Source organism: Eumetopias jubatus, unplaced genomic scaffold (genome assembly GCF_037043125.1).
Source record: "Eumetopias jubatus isolate StellerSeaLion01/CBP00866 unplaced genomic scaffold, mEumJub1_p1.0 scaffold_16, whole genome shotgun sequence".
In the NCBI taxonomy this organism is placed as follows: Eukaryota; Metazoa; Chordata; class Mammalia; order Carnivora; family Otariidae; genus Eumetopias; species Eumetopias jubatus.
This window is the reverse complement of record NW_028274822.1, coordinates 57050518-57071787: the sequence shown is the minus strand read 5'-3', so window position 1 is coordinate 57071787 and position 21270 is coordinate 57050518. Positions and strand designations below refer to the sequence as shown.

General features: G+C 42.5%; 1 protein-coding gene across 1 annotated transcript in view; it reads left to right on the top strand.

Annotated features, from left to right (window-relative positions):
- The window catches only part of LAMA1 (laminin subunit alpha 1), a 145090-nt gene that overhangs the window by 90572 nt on the left and 33248 nt on the right, over window positions 1-21270 (top strand). Inside the window, exons 31-42 of the mRNA XM_088019397.1 lie at window positions 3286-3407; window positions 5420-5506; window positions 5802-5995; window positions 6494-6636; window positions 8497-8586; window positions 10258-10369; window positions 11839-12001; window positions 16803-17013; window positions 17213-17329; window positions 17433-17596; window positions 19454-19589; window positions 20315-20408. Of these exons, the coding sequence (XP_087875523.1) occupies window positions 3286-3407; window positions 5420-5506; window positions 5802-5995; window positions 6494-6636; window positions 8497-8586; window positions 10258-10369; window positions 11839-12001; window positions 16803-17013; window positions 17213-17329; window positions 17433-17596; window positions 19454-19589; window positions 20315-20408 (1633 nt within the window). The remainder of the gene's footprint in view (window positions 1-3285; window positions 3408-5419; window positions 5507-5801; window positions 5996-6493; window positions 6637-8496; window positions 8587-10257; window positions 10370-11838; window positions 12002-16802; window positions 17014-17212; window positions 17330-17432; window positions 17597-19453; window positions 19590-20314; window positions 20409-21270) is intronic.

The following is a 21270-nucleotide window of genomic DNA, read 5'->3' as shown; positions in this document are numbered from 1 at the left end:
GAAACATTGGTTACTTGTATAAATTGCGCCAAGACCACCTCACCTCAGGTAAAATAACTCAATGAAAGGAAATGAGCTGCTCGCCAAGAAAGACCCACCTGAAGCCTTAGAGCTCCTGGATGTGGCCTAGTCACAAGGAATGGGTTGAAGGAATTAGGCAGGCTCCCAGCTGGACTGCAGCCCCTCTAGATCTGTCTTCTTCTATTTGGATGCATTTTTTATCTGTGGAATCGAAAGGTCATTTCCATCGGGGACACTGCTGAACTATGGCAGTGCACAGGTGAATTTGGAAACTGAAGTACAGCATGATTTTCCTCCATTAAAAAGATACGTGTTAACCTTTGCTGACTCCATTATATACGTGGAATTAAAGGATCATTCCCCAGGTAAAACGGCCTTACTGGAGATGCAGACAGCTACAACACTATTAAAAAAAAAAAAAAAAAGTATTCACTTTAATCAGCTCATGCTCCAGGCAAAAGTCCTAATAGAGAAAATGAGAAAATCTCATTTAAGGATTTAAGGAGAATTGATTTCAGGCAACTTAAATCGAGATGCAATTAGCTGGGAAGGTCCCTTGGCGAGTCCTGGGGACAGAGGTCTCATGGACACTTAAAGAAGTTGATCAGTTCTTTCACACTGCATCCTTCCTTGGTGCACTGTTTTAACAAGATTAAGTACTCCTAGGACATTAAATTACTACCCTGCCTTCCCTGGCCGGAATCCACCAGAACAAAGTCTAAGATCAGCAGCTGACCTGTCAATTCATAACCAAGAAAGAACACAGCCTACGTATCTCAGTCCAGGAAAGACTGTCCCAGGCAAGAAGTCTCCCTAGCTTCAACAGAGAGCTCTGGGACAGCTCCCTGCTCTGGGAGGAGAGGCTGGCCAGATGTTACCTGGAACCCATAAGAGCTCTCAGCTGGATCTGTTCATTTTTACAGTACACAACAATGGATACACCTGCTGCAAAGCGGCTTAAGTCTGAACTACAGCATTCAAGCCAAGCAGTTATTTAATGAATGTTTACACACCTCCAGCCATGGGAAGCTCACTCCCACAGCAGCTCAGCTCATCTTGGGGCAGCCCTGATCATTCCTGGAATTGGTGCACTTGAATCTTTGGAGCCACTAGGACAAACCACTAGGTCAAGTTTGTGCATGAAAAATGGCAGTATCTCATCTAGTAACCCGTGAAACGGGTTAGATTCCTCTTTCACATATCCATGGGCCCTGAATCTTTAGCCCTCCTGGTCAGATAGCCTCAGTTTATATACCTGATGGTTCTGTGGAATGGTTGAGTCCATGCACCATCCTGTGGTTAAAGTATCCTGCCCAGAGCCCAGCGCCTTTACCCTAGGTGTGGAAGGAGCATCTCTCTCTGATGCTAGGCATGCCGTGAATGCAGCCCACGGGTTTTGCCAGCCTGGTCACTGCTGCCTCTGCTGAGCTGACTAGACATGAAGATGCTTACGTACTTTCCACATGTTTAGCACCTGAGTCCTTGCGCTTTGAACTTGGGACCTTATCTATTCTCTCCAGTCTTCATCTGGTGAGGTCTCTGTGGTTTAGTGCCAACAGTGTACTTCCATATGACAAAATCCCTTAAGCACTGCCTATGGATTATTACATAGGTGGGCATCAAGACCATTTTGGATCTGATTTTGTCATTCAGTATATAGGGCATTCCCCCCCGCCCCGACCTCATGTCACTGCGACTTGGTATTATTGTAAAAATGATTGGTCAGAAGTGTGACCTGGAAAGGAGGTGGGGGGTGACTCAGCACCACCAAGATAGACTGGGAGTTCCTATCCCTGGGGACCCTGTCCCAGGAGATACCACTTAATGGTTTTACAGTTGAACAACTGACAAGCCTTTGCTGTGCACTTCCCACAGCAAGGAACTCCTCCTACAGGTTGGTTGACATTAACGGGTTCTCATAGCCCTGCCATTCTCGGGCAGCTTGTCTTCAGTTCTCTGGAATCGTGAGAACCAGCAAGTCCACAATCCGTTGTGTATTTGGGGAGTTTTTGATGCTGGAGTTGGTGTTAGCAATCACAGCCAGAAAAATCTCAATCCTCGCTCATCTAATATTTATTCTTCATCAGATTTATATTGTATCATTAAAACAAGTATTTAACACATTCTTTTTAAGAGCGGTTGCAAATTGTACTTCCAAAGAGATAGCACTTTTAGGGACCACGTGGATCCTAATAAAATCTACTTCCATCAGGTGAGATAGGAATATAATTTTAAAACAGAAAATACTGGAATATTTTTTAATCAAAAGGAACTTGAAAATAGTGTTTGAAACATATAAAAGCGGGCGCCTGGGTGGCTCAGATGGTTAAGCATCTGCCTTCGGCTCAGGTCATGATCCCAGGGTCCTGGGATCGAGTCCCGCATCAGGCTCCTTGCTCGGCAGGGAGCCTACTTCTCCCTCTGCCTCTCTCTCTCTCTCTCTCTGTCTCTCATGAATAAATAAATAAAATCTTAAAAAAAAGAAGAAACATATAAAAGGGTGTCTTTCTATAGCCTCTCTCGCTGCCAGGGATAGAGTCTGCTTCAGTTTGCCAGTGTTACCCGTCTTTCTATCCCTCCATCCGGCACAGAATCCAGTGCCCAGGGACTGAATGGACAGTGATCCAACTGGGCCAAAGCACATTTCACCTTGGAAATAGATGTCAACAAAAACTTGCTCTTTTAGCTTCAAAAACTTTTTTAATGGCAGGATGGGAGGTCCTGTCATGGAAACGATGACATCAAATGTAACTAGAAATGATTTGGTTATTGCAAGAATCTATTGGTGGTGCTATAACACCTGGCATTTTCTTCCCTGTTTCCTAAATCATCATATCTGTTCGCTTCTTTCAGCACCCCACATGTGATCAATGAACCCCAACCATGTGCAAAACCAATGTGCTTCAAATCAAATGTATTTTAAATCCCTCTTTTAAGGAACTGAAAGTTGACTGCTTTTAGGAGCCCTGTGTGTGTGTGTGTGTGTGTGTGTGTGTGTGTGTAAAATATGTATTTTAGCCCTGTGTATATTTTCCATAAGAAAAATGTATTAATAATTTATAGGTTGTATTATAATGAATGAAGGTCAGAGTTGGCAGTGTTTACAGGATTTAACAAAGATGAAGAAAAAAAACGTTCTCCCTTCTCTATTAAAAAAAAAAAAGTACTACCTGACATTAACAGTGGCTTGCTTGAGTATTAGCAGGTAAAGATGATTTCTAACCATTTCCCATTCTTCTCTCCTCTTGAAACCCCGGGCTCCAGAACTGTAGGCACAGCACCGCCGGGGACCACTGCGATGTGTGTGCCCCTGGGTACTACGGGAAGGTGACTGGCTCCACCGGGGACTGCTCTCCATGTGCCTGTCCCCGCAGCGGCCCCGCCAGGTGAGCCTGTGCAGGTGTGCCTGCTCGGCCATGCCAACGAAGCTGGGCTGCTTCCTTCTCGGCCTGTTTTAACTAATCTCCATGTGTTGAGAAAGGCCAAGTTTAAGAGAAAGTGTTCATTATCCCAGTATTTGAAGAGAATCTTTTCAAAAGCAAAGTCTCTGTGTTGATATTGGGGTGTTCAAATGGACCCAAGTCAAGAAAGGACATTCAGGTTTTGTTTCTCAGAGAATAATTTTAACCTCCAACCTCTGTATCCAGCATACCTGAAGACGGATTGTTATTGAGTTTATGAACAATGATACAAAGAATTCAGTTCCTGTTTAATGTAAGAGAGTGGGTTAGAATTTGTATAGGCCAATGACTGATGAAGTGCAGAAATGCTCCATACTGATGACATCAGGGCCAGGCTCTGCCTTGAACTTGTGATGCTCAGATAGAATTATCTCAACACAAAAAAGAAGCGGAGATTTTATGTGGAAATTGGAATATCTGTGAGTCCTCTTTGGTTTAAATGAACTTGTAATTCATAAATAACGTTTCATTATCGCCGAGACGGTTTGACAAGGCATTGAACATGTACAGATAAAATACCAACTTTTGGTATACTAAAATGAAGTTTTCTTTGAAATCATTTGCTTGAATCTTCTTTTATTGTCTCCAAGTAAGTGATGCTTGATGGTGAGTGCTAAATGAGAGGCACTGTTAACTTCCTTCTAAACTATCAAGCCTCCTAAAATTTATAGTCACTACTATTTAACTTTTTGTGTTAAATATGTATTATAAATTTTGACTCATCAATTCCATTCCTGTCATCTAAGTTATAGAAATATTTGCATTTGTGTGTAAAGATGGATATATTTTGGTATTGCTTATTCTCACCAGCAATTGCGAGGGAAACCGAAATACCTATATACAGGGAATTGGTTGATATATATCGTGGTGCACACCTACAGTGAAAGATTGTACAAACACTGAGACAGGTATATCTGTATGTGCAGAATTGGAGAAAATATGCTATTTTGGTGAAAATTCTTATTTCCACGTGTATCCATATCCATAGTTCCATGGCTATATGAGCCCAGAGAAATGTTTGAAAGGATATTCCACCTCCTACTTCACACATTTGTGTACTGTTTGAATATTTTACTTCAATCAAAAAGTTCTAACCAACCCCAGAGTGCACACTAATAAATTTTACACGTTAGGAAGCGACTGTGAGGGTCAGAAACCTCTATGTGAGCTCTGCATCTGAGAGACCATAGCAGACGTGCTTTACTTTCTACATATCTCGTGCTTCCACTAAGCCTGCCTCTTTATTTTTTAAAGAGGAAAAAAAAAGTCCACCGAAGTGGGGCTGATAGAGAACCCTGTCGTTCTGGAAACTCAGCACAGGTCAAAACACGAGGCAACCCCCGCGGTTTTTCTCAGCAGCTTGCAGGTACCCATCTGAGCCTCTAGATGGCGCAAGGCTCCTTGATAATTTTAAAATGCGGAGGGAGAGGTTGTGGAGAGGAAGGAGACAAAAGCTGAATCCCTGAGGGAGGGGATCTGAGAGGATTATTACATTTTGAGTGGCTCTGTCATTTTGCTTCTAATGGCGTATCACATGGCTCCTCCATCTCATGAGCCAGGTGATAATGCCCTGCAGTCACAGAACAAGACCCTTTCCACCTGGAAAGCTTGCTTGTTTCGTGACTAATTCGTTGTCAGGTGTGGGATGGTACTGATTCGTGGCAATGTGTCATTCTTCCCCTCCGCGCGCACACGGTTGTCACTGGACGGGTGTGCAGTGAGTACCTTTTGGATATGAGAGATGCACGTGCTTGTGTTGATCACGTGTTTGTTTTCCTTCTTTTTGCCCCCACTAGATTTTCAGCCCTGAAAATGTCTGGTGTAATCCCTTCACTTTCAGAGCAGTATCGTGTATCCTAAGAGTAATGAATAAGTCGCATAAGGAAGGTTTGACGTTGTAGATCTGATAATTCAAAACACGATTCTTTTCCTTCTAGTTTTAGCCCCACTTGCGTCCTGGAAGGCCATGCCGATTTCCGCTGTGACGCCTGCGTTCTGGGCTACGAAGGACAGTACTGCGAAAGGTACGCTAGGGGGCGCCCCGCGGAAGTCGCTAGGCAAGTCGGCCCCGTTCCGAAGGACAGGACATATTTACTGATGTGATTTGGGAGACGTTATTAGTTTGGATGTACGTGACTGATATGGGATCTTATTACTCTTCGGAGCCAGTATCTACATAAAATGTAGACTGAGGTCAGTGGGCCCGTGTTCCTTGTATTTCATTTGGCAGAAAGTGTCGCTGTCCTTGGCGGAGAGCTGGTGTATCTGTTGGCTGGTGTTGATACTACTGTGCACACCTGTGCCTCTTCCTTTCTGTAGGTGCTCCTCAGGCTATCACGGGAACCCTCGAGCGCTGGGTGGCACCTGCCAGAGGTGTGACTGCAGCCCGCGTGGCTCTGTGCACGGGGACTGTGACCGCAGGTCTGGTCAGTGCATCTGCAGGCCGGGTGCCACGGGGCTCCGATGCGAGGAATGCGAACCAAGGCACATTCTGCTGGAAGGCGATTGTGTTTGTGGGTATTCTCCTCTCAATGTTTAAAGAGCTTTCTCTCTCTCCATTGTGTTCCTGCTATGGCACCAGCAGGATTAAGTAGATGTGTCTGCGAACTCTCTGAGGAAAGGACAGACCAGGCTCTGAAAGGAAATGCATTTGGAATTCATTGCCGTTGGTCCCAAAGATCCAGAGCGAATGCACTGTGAAGGTCGGAGCGGTAGAAGAAAACATGCACCAGGCCTGGGATCTGCACTGGGCATCAGTTGTTTCTTTCTGTGGGACCCCGGGGAAGTCACTGATCTGATTTGAGGCTCATTGGCATCGTCTGAGAATAGGTTCAGTACTTGCTGCTTACCTCCCGGCACACAGGTGGTGGGGGAATGAGACTGGATGTGGTTTGTGCAAGCCTTGTCCTGTACTCTGCTCGTGGATGTTATTCTTGCAAAATGGCTTGTGCAAATCCAAGCAAAAATGTGCACACCACCTTGCATTGACTTCAGCTTGCTTTTTCTTCTAGCTTGTGATGATGAGTGTGTAGGTGTGCTGCTGAATGGCTTAGGGGATGTTGGTGACACCATCCTTTCTGTGAACCTCTCCGGTGTTATCCCTATTCCGTATGGAATTTTGTCAACCCTGGAAAATACAACGAAATCTCTCCGGGTAGGTACTGGGAATACAGAGATTGGTAGAAACCTGTGTCCCCTAGTAAGAGAGTTGGTGAGGACAGTGTTCTGTCATTCTGTCTGTCCTGTCACCAGTGTGGGAGCCTCATTCCTGGCGTCTAGGCTTCTCGGCAGTGTGACCGGGGACTGCACCAACCCCATGCTAACCTATTCTCCTATGGGACCACTCTAATTGTTGAAGCGTTGTTCCATAGATTTCTCCATATCAATTTCTCCCCAACCGCCCTTCTGCCTTTTGGGATAAGACAGAGTACACTCACTCCTCTGTGGATATATGAAAGCAGATGTCTTAATACAAATACAGGAGAAGAAAAAAAAAACATGGATGGTATCTTCTTTAATGCTGGAATATGCTGAAGATCAATTGTTTTCTGTAAACGTATTATTCTTAACTGGATTTGTAAGCCACAAAATTTCTCTTCCCTAGAAGTCTATCTAAAAATCTCTGGGGGTTAAATCACAGTTTTATGTTTAGTCAAACAGGATCTGGGTCCAAAAAAAGAGGTGGGAAGTTAAGAAATTGGCTTAGAAGACAACATTCTACTGTAAGCATTTTTACTTTTAATTGGAAAAAAATGAGATTCTTAATTTTGTTTAAAACTTTGCATGAGAATTTGAGATAATCGATTCACTGTGTCATGTAGTAATAAGAAGATAGTCATTCCTGAATGCCTTTTTTTTTTTTCCCGATAAAAGCTTTTCTTAGACTTACATTTCCTTAGGTGTGTGTGTGAATCTGGCTGCTCCAGCCATCCGTTCCTGTCTATAGTGGTCTTTTCTCTATAGACATAATGGCCATAGAGTAAGGTTAGGGAACTCTAAGAGATGTTTTTCAAATTATTTTTCCTCAAATGGAAAAAAATGTTTTTGAAAGACAAAAAAATTCTCAAAAAAAGTTTAATTTCCACTCACTATAGACACAATCAATCAATACTATTTTGTCAGTATGGACCCTAGCAATATAACTATTTTAAATTTATCCAGTAAGATAAATACTTGATTTAAATTTTAACTGTTTTTGAATGACTTGCTCTTATTTAAACCACTTTGTCAATTTTTTAAAAGATTTATTTATTTGAGGAAGAGAGAGAGAAAGAGCCAGGGGAGAGGCAGAGGGAGACGGAGAGAGAGAGAGAGAGAATCCTAAGCGGGCTCCACACCCAGCATGGAGCCCAATGTGGGGCTCAATCTCACGACCCCGAGATGATGACCTGAGCCAAAATCAAGAGTCAGACACCCAACCGACTGAGCTACCCAGGCGCCCCGACTTTGTCCATTTTTTAAGCAACTTTTTTTGTTTATGTAAAGTATGCAGGTGAACTCTTAAACTTCGTGGGCAACTTACTTAACTCCCCTGACCCTTCACGATAGTACAGCCCCTTCCCACGCTTGTTATAAGGCTTAAATAAAATCATACAAGTAACAAAATTAGAGGAGTGTTAGCATAAATTAAGCACTGAATTGTTAGGAATCATAAAGACTTTATATAATACTTTTGTATTTCAGCATTTTTAAGATGTTAGCAATTATAGTGAAAACTTATGTGACTCTGATATTGAAATTAAATCAGACTTACCCCAGAACTGTGACAATATTTGATTCTGCATAACACACCAGACTTGGAGTTCATATCTATATAGGAAATGTAATGCAAAAAATGGCAGTACAGAGACATGTTACTATAATCAACACTTAAGTAAATGTGATTCATTTTATTTCTTAATGCAATTTCAAGGGAAGAAGAATTTCTTTCTGTGAACAACAACAAAAGTGATTTAGTCAAGAGCCAGCAAATTTATTTTGAAGCACTGTAATTTGTTTACTTTGTTCTTTTTAGGAAGCTTTATTAAAAGAAAATCCACAGAAGGAACTGGCAAAAGATCAGCTTGAAGGTGTTGCAGAACAAACAGACAATCTGCTAGGGGAGGTAAATTCTTCACATAGAGGGCCCACTTCCCACCCAGCCCTTGAAAGCAATTGCATTGGGGCGGTCTGGAAGGTTCTATTAAATCAGGGCAGCCTCTTCCTCCCAGGAGCTGTGCTCCAGGTACTTTGTCATCAAATTGGTTTTAACCCTGCCAGTTTCTGTGCTTTAATGGAAAGGGACTCCTGACTTAATTTCTGCCGTCACCTCTGCCGAGGGAAGAATTGGCAGTCTCTGAGCCATCAGCCTCTCATTTCCTCCTGTGAACCGAGGGGCGAGCGGGTGTGTGGTCTCTGAGCAACACTCAGGACCTAGGCCGCGTGCTGCTGATTTGTGCAGTTTGAATGTCAAGTGAACCTGTTTGGATGTCAGCAGAGAATTATTTATTCTGTTCAGCCCAGGCCAGATGAATGGTTTTTAGCCACCCAAAAAGAATCTCCTCATTCGCAGATGGTGAGGGAGGCCTATTGTCAAATTTATAATTTTCACTTTTGAATTTCATGTGTGTGTGTTTGCACACCCACACCTATGTGTGTGTATATAGATATGCATATGATAGTATATGTATATTCATATATATGTATCTAGTTTTTGTCTCTCAATACACACACACACACACACACACACACACACACACACACACACACACTCATGCACCCTAAAGTATTAGGTTGGCTCCTCTTAATTTAGAATTAAGGATGATTTGGGAAGAGTTGAAGGGTTTAAATGTGGCTTTAAAGTACCTCAGTGAGAGAACATTTGGTAGGAAATGATAAGCTGATTAAAATAATTCTCTCTATCCATTAAAAAAGATTCTCTTTGGATTTTGACTAGAAAACACTTTTAGAACCAGACTAGTTACTTTATGCTCCCGAAAATTACAAACAACCTTTCCTTTTACAAATTATAACATTCCTAATGAAAATAACAGCAGAGGACAGCTAAGTCTCTACCCTTGGGCTGCTGGCCTTACACAATTCATGGCATGCTAGCCTCATAAAGCCTCAGGAGGGTTGACATTACTCCATGTTATCAATGAGGCTTGGGCGCTGCTGGGTCTCCAGCCTGGATGAATCAGGCCCAGTTTTCCTGACTCTGTGTTCTTTTTTTAAGATTTTATTTATTTATTTGACAGAGAGAGATAGCAAGAGCAGGAACACAAGCAGGGGGAGTGGGAGAGGGAAAAACAGGCTTCCTGCTGAGCAGGGAGCCCGATGCAGGGCTCGATTCCAGGACCCCGGGATCACGACCTGAGCCGAAGGCAGGCGCTTAATGACTGAGCCACCCAGGTGCCCCCTGACTCTGTGTTCTTAACTCCTCAACTGAATTCTCATGGTCAATACAAATTAGCAAGATTGTATTGCCATATTCTGTCTCCTTGGGTCCTAAGATGAATATAAGGTCTTCACAATGGACATTGTGTGAGTTTGTGGTTTGATAGCCAATTAGGCTCTTTAAAAAAAATATACCATCTTTTCTCACATAGAGTGAGTACTAAATTATTTCATTAGCCTCTTAGTTTCCACCCTGAAATATTCACCTTGGCTTACATGAGGCAGTGTACAGCTTTACTCCAGACTCTGGGACATATTTTGTTGCTTAAAAGAGACTGGAACACCAAAGCTCGCATATTAGTCCAAGTCAAACTAACTTGGGACCTTTATTTTCTGTCAGCTCACCAGAGTGTTAACGAGTAGCCAAAATGTAACCAGGGCGACTGAAAGAATCCTCAACAAGAGTCAAGACCTCATGACATTTACTGAGAGGCTGCAGATAAATATTCAAGGTAGTGTGCTCAGTGTCTGGTTTGGGGTCAGTGTCTAGCTTGTGCTTATTTGGTAGGAAATGCTCCATTCACTATATTAAACATATGAATAGATGTGTGTGACTTGCATGCACTAGGCTTCCCAGAGCCAAAGGCCTGGAATATTCCACAGTTGGGGATCCTGAACTGTCTGGATCATAGTCTTTCACTGAGAGTTTTGCCTTAAAAAAAAAAAAAAAAAAAGGATGCTTTCTTTTTTATTTTCTTTCTAATGCCTTATATTTAGTTCCTAAGGATGAAGTAGACATGGTGCCTCCCCATCTGTTATGAATTTGTCAAATTAACACTTATTAAGTGGAGTACAGGGTGCTGGATGGTGAGCCAAACTCCCACAACAGACCACAAGAGAAAATGAAATCAGAAGTTTATTACAGGTCCAGGAGGAAGTACCCGCCATGTCTTGAGGGGCCATACAGGAGAGGTCAAGGCAGGGGGCAGGCAATGAAAGAGAGAGATAGGACCTGGGCACATGCCTTTAGCAAGGTTCTTTGGTGGAGTCTTTTGGGGTCCCAGGCTAAGTCTAGGTTGGTCAGTCAAACCAAAACAGGGGATTGGGTAAGCCCCACAGAGGTCTTACTGAAGAGGCCAATAAGTAGAAGGCCCTGGGGGGCAGGGGAGGCTGTTGGTCACAAGTGCCATTGGGGAGGTCATAACAAGAACTGACATTTGCTCGTGACCCTGCCGGGGCTGTCTAGGGCACAGGCTTGCATGAGGGACTACTGTCTGTTTAAGGTCATGGCAGGCTGCTTGGCCAAACAAATGGATGCCAAGGCAGCGACACCATGGAGTGTAGCTGAGCTAAACTCTCAACACCCACCCCTTTGCCCAGAATAGATGCTGACAGGATTTGGGGCTTCAGTGTGGTCCCAACGGATACCCACAATATTAGAGTACTGTGATGTCTCACCTGATCTGGCTGTTAGAGTGCCATTTTCAGTTTTCTGGCTACCAGAAACATATCCTTGCATTTCTTATTGGATTAGTTTAAGGATATAAAAGGTACAAAATCCAATACAAATCAGACTTTATAGAGCCAGAGGTAAGGAAATTATTAGAACAAATAATGTGTTTATTAAAAAGAGTAGTATTGAGTATTGGTGGTTCATTCACGCAGTAAATATTTAGCAAGTGCTTCTATGTGCAGATGTTTGTGCCAGGTGCAGGAAATGCTGAGGTAAACATGGCAACCCCAGCCCTTATGAGTTTACGGACACTGGGGCAGACCAACATTAAATCTACCAGTAACCTCAAGTCCATGAGTATTTTGGTAAGGGACGACCAGAGCACTTTGGGATATATGGCCTGGCCTGAGGTTCAACCCAATTTGGGTGAATGAAGCCGGCCTCAGTGAAGGAGTTTCTAAGTTTTTTCATTTTAGTGCTGTCCACTTTTGAGAGACCTGTTAAATGATTGATGACTTGTCTCCATAGAAATTATTGAAAAAGCAGCAACTCTAAATCAGACCTTGGATGAAGACTTCCAGCTACCCAGTTCTACTCTTCAGAATGTGCAAAAGAATATTACATCTTTGCTGGAAATCATACAGAAAAGGCATTTCATGCAGTTGCACCAAAATGCTATACTAGAACTCAAGTAAGTTTCTAAATACCATTCATGACACAATCAATTAGAGGTAGGAGCTTGAATGCTGAGGGGAGGGAGAAGTGTGCAAGGAGGGGAAGGAAAGAACACTCTCATGGGGGGGCAGAATGTCATAAAGAGAGGGGCACCGTTGTCAAAGAAATGAAACAATGGGTGCCAGCCACTCTCAACAGAGAAAAGTATAGTCAGTGCCAATATCTCTCTTTGTGCCATAGGCTTGGTTTTTCCCCGTGACTCCGGAACAATATTTCCACCTAGCACAAACAAAAAAACCTCACAGTACTATATTTATTGAAGATCAAGTATAATGCCATAAATTCTCATGGAAGAAAATACAGTTTAGTGGCTATTCCCTGGGTTGTAAACTCCAAGACAGATGGACATTATGCCGAAATGATTTAGCTCAGTTTTTCAAACTCTCGTGGAAAACCACCATGTGGAGTGACAGATCAGAGAATTGTGAGACATGCTCATGAGGAGCTTGTATTTCCTTTCAGGCTTTTTTTCTTAGTATTTTCACAGTTATTACTTGATGTAATGTAGCACAAGCTGTCTTTCTTCCGGGTTCTGATAAATATCTTCAGTAGGGTTTAAACAGTTACACAATATGCCATCATTGCGCCATTCCCTGAAGTATGATATTTAACCTATATTAATATATTTTGCTATTTTAAATAATGTGATGGACATCTTAGACAAAAATATTCTCCTCTATTTTACACTATCATCTTATTAGGGTAGATAATAAGAAGTGAAATCATGGAATTCGCATTTTGAAGACTATTGACTTGTGTTTGCAAATTATTTTCTAAAGATTTAAAACAATTCCATTACACTTCCACCGGCAACACACTGCAAAGTTGAGCTTACGTCTTTCTTCATCATTGAATATGATTTCTGACACTGTTGTTGATTTGTTAGGTGAAAAACAAGTGTCAGATGGCATTTGGAGAGAGAACTAGTAAAATAGTCACTAGAACATTGGTGAGGGCCCAGAACTAATAATAAATGCCCCAAGGGGAAATGAGAGGAGGGCAAGTTCCCAGGAAATGAGGAAGAAGGCTGCCATCTTGGAGCACTTGCTCTGGGCTGGGGAGGGCGCAGGGTTCACTACTCTCATCTTGTCACATAATCTGCTCAGCTGCTCTGTGAGGTTGGGGAGGAGCTAGCTGGGGAAACAGGCCCAGAGACTCTAAGTACCTTGCCCGATGTTAAGCCTCCCGGATAATATGAAACCAGACCACACACTTAAATCTGTGTCACTCTAAACCCTATGATTTTCCAACCTGACACAGAAGGAAGAACCGCTTGAGACCCAGTCTGGAAAAGATGGGTGGGTAGAGTTTTAGTGGCCAGGTCAGAGACCTCTGCTGCATTATGACCATGTTCCCCTGACCGCTCATGTGCATCCTCCCTTCCCCTGAAATGCATGGCAGAAGTAGGCAGTGGAGGGAAAGGGGCTCACACTTCCATGCAGGTCTTACCAGGAACCCACCATTCTTCAGGCTCAGCACTGCAATACTCTGCTTCCCAACCATTCTTAGCTCCCCGCTGCCTCCAGGATTACATATAACTGTCATGTATTTGATTCCAGCTCCATCCCTCTCCAGCTTGCCCAGGCTCCCTGGCTGGTCGCACTGTTTCCTGACACTCCCCCACGTATGGTGTGTCCTTTCATTGTTCCTTCCCTTGGCTGTGCGTCAGAGTCTTATTAAAGATGCAAGAGTTTATTAAAGATGAAGATCCCCTGGAGATTCCTGGGAATCATTTGTGGGGATGTCTTCTTCCACCATTACCCCTCCACAGTCAGTTCATTCATTTGTTCATCAAATAGATTGAATCCCCAGGTGACAGGCATTGTGCTAGGAGTTGGGGACACCAAGGGGTACAGAGCCTTCCTGCCCACTTGGAGCTCATAGCCCGATTTGGAGGAGTTCATTTTCTAAGTAGCATTTGCAAAGAAGGGGAGAAGGCAGGGTGGCCCCTCTCCCACACTATTTCCTCCACACACCCCCGACCTGCCTCGCCTGCTAAGCCCTCCACCACCCTTTCTCTGTTGTAGCTCTTTTGTTTCTATTTGGAATAAAGTTATCCAGAAGATTGCTGATCTCTCTGTTTCACTTTTGAGTGAAATCATTACTAAAGATACCTTTTATTTTTTTTTAATTTAAGAGTTCATCTATAATTTTAACCATTTATCCAAGATTCTGCATATGTATGAAATTACTTAATGTCTATTAAAGTGATTTTTACATCCTGCATCCTATACCATGTCAACACATGATATAGAAAAGAAACACATCAATTTTTTTAGTAAGTTTGACAGATTGAAAGACAATGTCATTGGTTTTTTTATTAGGGGACAGTATTTACCATACATGTGAATAAAAACATTTAAATTTAATCATTGTTCGCTTTGTTATAAATTCCTAAGTTAACATGTCCTTTATTAATCATACAAGCTTGGGAAATTTTTTCTTTGAATATATAATATGGCTTTTTTTATCCTAAAGAATTATTATAGTGTCCAAATTTTAAAGAAAAGCCTTAAAAATCTGAATGTACTAAATATATTAAGTTGATTATATTATTTGTAAAAAAAAAAAATTTAAGGGTTTAAAATGTGTTCTCTGGCCTCTTTCCTATTTTTCATAGATAATCCCTGTGTATTCATGCCATTTCAAATTTCATGGATTATTTTAGGAATTATGTATCTGCTTTTTTATTATAACTCTTAGAAAACTGGTCATTTACCCTGAAGTATGGCGTCCTTATAGGTGAGAATATTTATCACACCTTGCAATTGCTTATCATGCTTGTATTGGTGTCCCCAAGACCATGCCCACATTCAGAGTTTCCCTGGGACCTTCAGGACTCCTGGCCAAGATTTCTTAGGTGATGTATTAAGGATGCACAGCTGGATACACAGGGAAGAAGACACAGCAGAGCCTGGAAGAATCCATGCAGCATTCCCTAAGCTCTCTCGCCCTCATGAGGGGGTCACATCACACTCTGCCCCCAGCAAGGAAAATGAAGCACCGCACGTGTAATGTTTCTGCCCAGGGAAGGCCATTAGAAGTTCAGCATCCAAGGTTTTTATTGGGGGCTAGCCCCATATTGCACCCTCTACCTAGCACATACCAAATTCCAGACTCTGCGAAGGAAAGCAGGTGTTCAGCATAAACCACCCTGCTTGCACAAATGGTCAAGGCAATGAGCCACTGTTATCAGCTAGGGAACAGTGGTACCACTTGCAGACACCAGCCACGGGCTGGCAAAGGAGGGCAGAATCTGGCTTGCTGTTTCCCTGCTGCACACTGTACCCCTGATGGCACACTTTACCTTATCATCCGTAGCTGTGTTTCCCAGCTGTTTTCCACGCTGGGGTTCCTCAGAGCTATCCAAAGCTACTTCATTAAAGAAATGTGCCCTGGGGTCCTTGGGGGACTCAGTCAGTTAAGCGTCTGTCTTCGGCTCAGGTCATGATCTCAGGGTCCTGGGAACAAGCCCCGTGTGGTCTGAGGTCCCCAAGTGCTGCTAAGGTTTTTTGTTTTTAATCTTCATCAAGTCATTGATGATTCTATCATTGCCTGTGATCACAGGTTAGGTGATAAAGCCACTTCATAGATGAAAAGTTGACCTCTGTTTTAAAATTTCTCAGATTCGGGGCACCTGGGTGGGTTAGTAGTTAGGTATCTGCCTTCGGCTCAGGTCATGATCCCAGGGTTTTAGGATCGAGCCCCGCATTGGGCTCCCTGCTCCGCGGGAAGCCTGCTTCTCCCTCTCCCACTCCCCCCGCTTGTGTTCCCTCTCTCGCTGTGTCTCTCTCTGTCAAATAAAATCTTTAAAAAATATAAAATTTCTCAGATTCTTTGTTTAACGGTATGAAGGGATCCATGGTCAGACATAAGAAATATATTGGATTTACTTGTGTGTTTCCCATGTACTTTTAGTTCTTGTTGCCTGTATCCTAATTATGAGAAATTGTAAGAATGTTTGAATAATTCCTGGTGATGTTCCAATGATGTCAGAGTTTAAGTATGTACCTTTGGAAAATGTTTTCTGTCTTAGGCCAGCGTTATGATGTCTATGGAAGCTGAGGGTGACTTACAAGGCATCTTTCATGAAATTTTTCAAAGTTTTCCTGACAAATTGAAGCAGGAAGTTAATTGGATATATTCAACCCCTGTGAAGGTTTATAGTGTGAATATTGTATTCTGTGTAACTTTAAATTCAAAAGTGATTTAAATAAGCAATTTGATAGCATATTTGCAAAAGAATAGGATGACATCTTTTGATTTCCTAAAGCTTGCTCTTTCCAGTGGTACAAATTAGATCTTTCTGGCATTTGAATTTTCAGTTTTTATAAAATCTATTTTTTAACTAGCTGCAGAAAAACCTTTGTGTCCTCTAAATACATTTATAACTTCATAGCAAATGAATCAAATTACTGAATAGCCTCTCTTCAATTTCTTGCTGCACTAAAAAGCAAGATGGCAGTCGTCATCATCCACAGACTGGTCCCAATTTTCTGCATCCTGACCCACAGAAATGATTTAATTCCATTACTAAAATATGTTAGGACGTTTGTGAATAAAGATTGCTTGTGAAGGATAAAGTGTAAATACACCAGGCCTGTAGCTGTCTTAGAGAAATTACTTCCTTTAAGAGGTAACGATGTGCCACTTACGGTGGCAAGAAGACATGAGAGAGGGAAATGCAGTCTTTCGCTGTCCGTTCACCATAGGAGCGTTGTTCAGCACATACTATCTACACCATCTATATTTAACAGGGCTGCTGAAGCTTTATTGTCACAAATTCAGAAGAATTACCAGAAGCCACAGAGAGAGTTGGAGGTCTTAAAAGCAGCAGCAAGCAGCCTCCTCTCAGAACACACCAGTGAGCTGCAGACAGCGGGCGACCTCGTGAGGGAAGCCGAGGTGAAGGCCCGGGAGAGCGACCACCTGGTGCGCACTGCCCGGGCCAACCTGCAAGAATTCCGCGTGAGTCTTCAGAAGGATGGTCTCCTTCCTTCTCAGGGCTGAGAGCCCAGCTCCCCTATGTCAATAATACCATTTTTAGCTTCTTTTAAGTTGAGCCCCAAGTTCTAACGGCAGCATGTAGTGTCAGGCACTAACGTTCAGAAACTGGCTCGCTTTTTTTTGAAGCATCCTCAAAGGTGATTTTTTTTTTTTGTCCCAGGAAAAGAAGCTACGTGTTCAAGAAGAACAAAACTTGACCTCGACGCTAATTGCCAGAGGGAGAAGATTGCTAGAGGCTGTCCGTGCCCGTGCAGCGGCGGCACAGAATGCTCTGGCAGTAAGTTACAGCTCCGAGCATCTTCACACACCTCATACACATGCACACAGGTACATTGTTCAGTAGATGCATATATACTCACAATCTGAATTTCTCTACGTAGCAGTTAGAGCGTCACCGGGATGAGCTGCTTCTATGGACTGCCAAAATCAGGCACCACGTAGATGATCTGGTCATGCAGATGTCCAAAAGAAAAGCACTTGACCTTGTCTACAGAGCAGAGGACCATGCAGCTAAGCTCCAGAGACTGGCAGGTGCTCTGGACAGGTGAGGGCAGAACTTGCAGGAATCCCAGGGTGGGTGATCTGTGGAGCAAAGAGAGTAAGAATGGCTACTTTGATCACAGTGTTGAGTCACTCTTCTTTTGTCTACAAACGAAGACTCCTATTTTATCCATGGGGGAAGGAGGATTTCCTCCCATGTCTGGTAATGTAGTTATCCTTCCGTGTATGATGGGGAAAATGCACACTGACCTGGATAGGAGTAAGATAAATATTATGATATCAAGACACTAAGGCCTTGTTAAGTAACTACTAAGTGCTCGGGGCTTTGTTAGGTTGGACAGAATGAAGACATTGATTTCTTTACAACTCTTGTCCTTCTGGAGCTTATGATTTGGCTGGCTTTATGCGTGGACGGAGGTTGTTGTTGCCCCAGCTGGAAGACACCATCCCCTTTATTTTCTACTTCTTGAAGGTCTACTATTGTCTTATAGTTACCTTAACATATGTTTTTAGCATTTGTTAAATATGTCCTCAACTTGTGACAAAGCGCTTCTAAATGAGAAGCATGACTTGAGGACAGTGGTTCTCAAACTTGTCTGCACTTTGGAATAAACTGGGGAACTTCAAATATACTGCTTTTGTCACCTTGTCCTCCTCTTGCTCAAAGATTGTGACCCGGGCTTTGTCACATTTTTAAAGATCCCCATGTTATCTAATGTACAGCAAATGAAGGAACTAGTGTTTTGGCCTTATCAGAGATTCACACAATATTGGGAGTTAATTGGTAAATTTATTTCTTAAAAACTTACAGGTAGAAAAAGTCTGGACTCACTGGGTATCCGTGTGCTGCTCTGTGTTGTGTGTGTTTCGTGGGAGGGGAAAAATAAATATCTTTCCAATTTGAGGAATGCTGCCATAAAAGATTAGTTCACACAAGGAAAGCAATTAAAAACGATATAGGATAGAATGTTGCATAAATTGTGTTGCATGGAGCATTACCACCTACACATGCCATAGGAATCTGTAATAGAAAATGGAATTAGATACTCAGCTTCTCTCTTTTCATCAGCTTTCATTATTTCCCAAAAGAGAAAAAAAAATATTCTGCCTACATACATAGCTAAGACAAAACCCATATTACCTAGTACGAATAGTAAGAGCAATGTGGTATGCTACACAAAGTTAAATAACATTATTATCTTTTATTTATAAATCGCCAAATTTTGCCAATCAAGTAGTAACTGCTGGTGCCTGGTTTGGGAATCACTCAACTCGATAACCTTGGGGAGAAAATTGAGTGAGTTACTCAGCAGGCAAAGATGTGTCAATTGTCAGATTTCATTTTCAAGATAGAGTGAGCTGGATGAAATTGCACCATTACCAGTTAGCAAGTTCATAAGTGATTTGCCCACTTGTAAAAGTTGAAATTCAGATGATTGAAATATTATCTGATCTTCCTCCCAAACCTTTAGTGAATTTCATCAAATGGGTATATATCTTTTGAAGAAGAAGATTCAGCATCCTTATATATGCTTAAGGAAGCTTTTTGAAAATTAGCAGGTGCGCAGCAGGAGAGATTACAGCCAAGGCAAACATGCAGTGGTACCCCAGACACACGCGGGGGTCTGAAAGAAATGAAAGAATGTTGGGGGCAGCTGGTGGAAACTGATGGATGGTTAAAACCATAGGAAACAGCAGTAGCCCCTTCTTCGGGTATTAATTAAACAGTGCTTCTGAGTGTTCTCGTGACAATGTAGCTACTGCTTTCAAGGATGACGGAGTCCCTATGTTGTTACTCCTTGAACTTTTCTAAGGGTGAGAAACCAGGAAGCTTTCAGGGATAGTGAGCAAGTTCCATTTAATTTGTGCTATAACGTCTGTAAATATGCTGCTTACACAGTGGCCTTGGCGGCGTTAGACACGTGTCCCTGAATGCCACCAGCGCAACCCACGTCCATTCCAACATTCGGAGCCTGATTGAAGAATCAGAGAAAGTGGCAAAAGATGCTCTCAAGACAGTGTCTATGGCGAGCCTGGTGAGAGCTGCCCCGGGGGCCACAGTGTATGCCTGCCTTTTCTAGGCACTGTGGGAGATTGTTCCAGAAGGTGCTGAGCAAAGACTCAGTGGCTTAAATTCATGCTTGTCAACATTCTCGTCTGGTGAGAGCTGTTTGGCTCTGTCATCATGTGATACAAGTTTTAATTTCTTAGGGTCATAGACACTTTTTTTTTTTTTTAAGATTTTACTTATTTATTAGAGCGCATGAGCTGGGTGAGGAGCAGAGGGAAAGGGAGACCCCTATCACAGGGCTTGACCTGGGATCATGACCTGAGCCAAAGTCAGCCACTGAACCCACTGAGCCACCCAGGCGCCCCTTAAGGTCATAAACACTTCTTTACGGAGACTAGGGACTGGTGATGTGGTCATGAGGAATATCTCACAGTTTCTTATAATGAAAGGATAATGCTTCTTGATATCTACTTGAGACATCTTCTCTTTGGAGAAATCTTCACTTAATGTCTGGGTTTTGTCTTTATGTATTTAAAAATGGTTTGTGTTCTTTCTCCTCAGCCATGAATTAGGACAATTTAAATTGTCCCTACCCATTACCTAGTGGACTCCCATGTTTGGAACTAGACCAGAGACTATTCTGATAGAATTGCTGCCCCTATCTCCAGCAGGAGTCCACCTGCCCCTCCTCCCACATCTGCTCCCCCCATCCCCCCACCATTGTCATGTTTAAAGTGTCCTGTTTTCCAGTTCTCAGAATCCCTCGTTTCTAATGGGAAAGTGGCTCTCCAGCGCAGTTCCAGATTTCTAAAAGAAGGCAAGAGCCTGAGCAGAAAGCATCAAGGTAAGTAAGTTTCTAGCTTGGACTGTATTGATAAGCAGAGTGAATAAGACTCTCAGAGCATACTGCTGGAACATTCTCCTTTCCTAGGGAAATCTGAACATGAACACTTCTTTGTCACAATGACATTCCAATTTCCTGTCATAGAAACATCATATTTAAATTTTTATTTTTGAATTTTTATTTTAGTGTCCTCTCTTAATGTGCGGGCACCTCTAATCTTCCAAAGACTCATTAAGCCTTCTTTGGTAACTGAATCCTCCACACATGGCTTTAGCTCATGGGCTGTCAGTGTTTCACAGTGTGTGTCAAGTTCTCTTTGGTTTCACATGCTCCCCTATTCGTATCACACTGTTTCACAGTTTCTTGAAGAGTTGTATTATATGTGATGCATTTCTTTTGCCAGTGTTGCCAAACAGGGCTAATATAATGTTAAACTCATGGTAACTTCTCATTAAATCGTTATTGACTTAAATCATAATAGATCTATCATTTTTTCAAGAAATCCCAATGCAGTGAGTTCTTCCTGAAGGGTTCAGTAAGCAGTGATTTCACATATGTAAGGGCTGTACGGTAAACACAACACAAAATGGCAGTAGGAATCTGTTGTGTGAGAAAAACATACACTTTTCACCTTAATGTATTCTAATCAAAAATATCAAGTCCCTTTCTGTAGGAGTAGACAGGCCTATAAACCAAGCCCCCACCCCTCCAAGAACACTTCCTTGCCTGTACTGGATCCTCCCATAGCTGTTTGAGCCAAGGGCCCATATGTGTGCATAGTTTTTGTTTCTCTGTGAGTGACACAATTTAAATTTTATGTCATCATCTTACGGAATAGAAAGTCCCTCACACTTGATCGTAA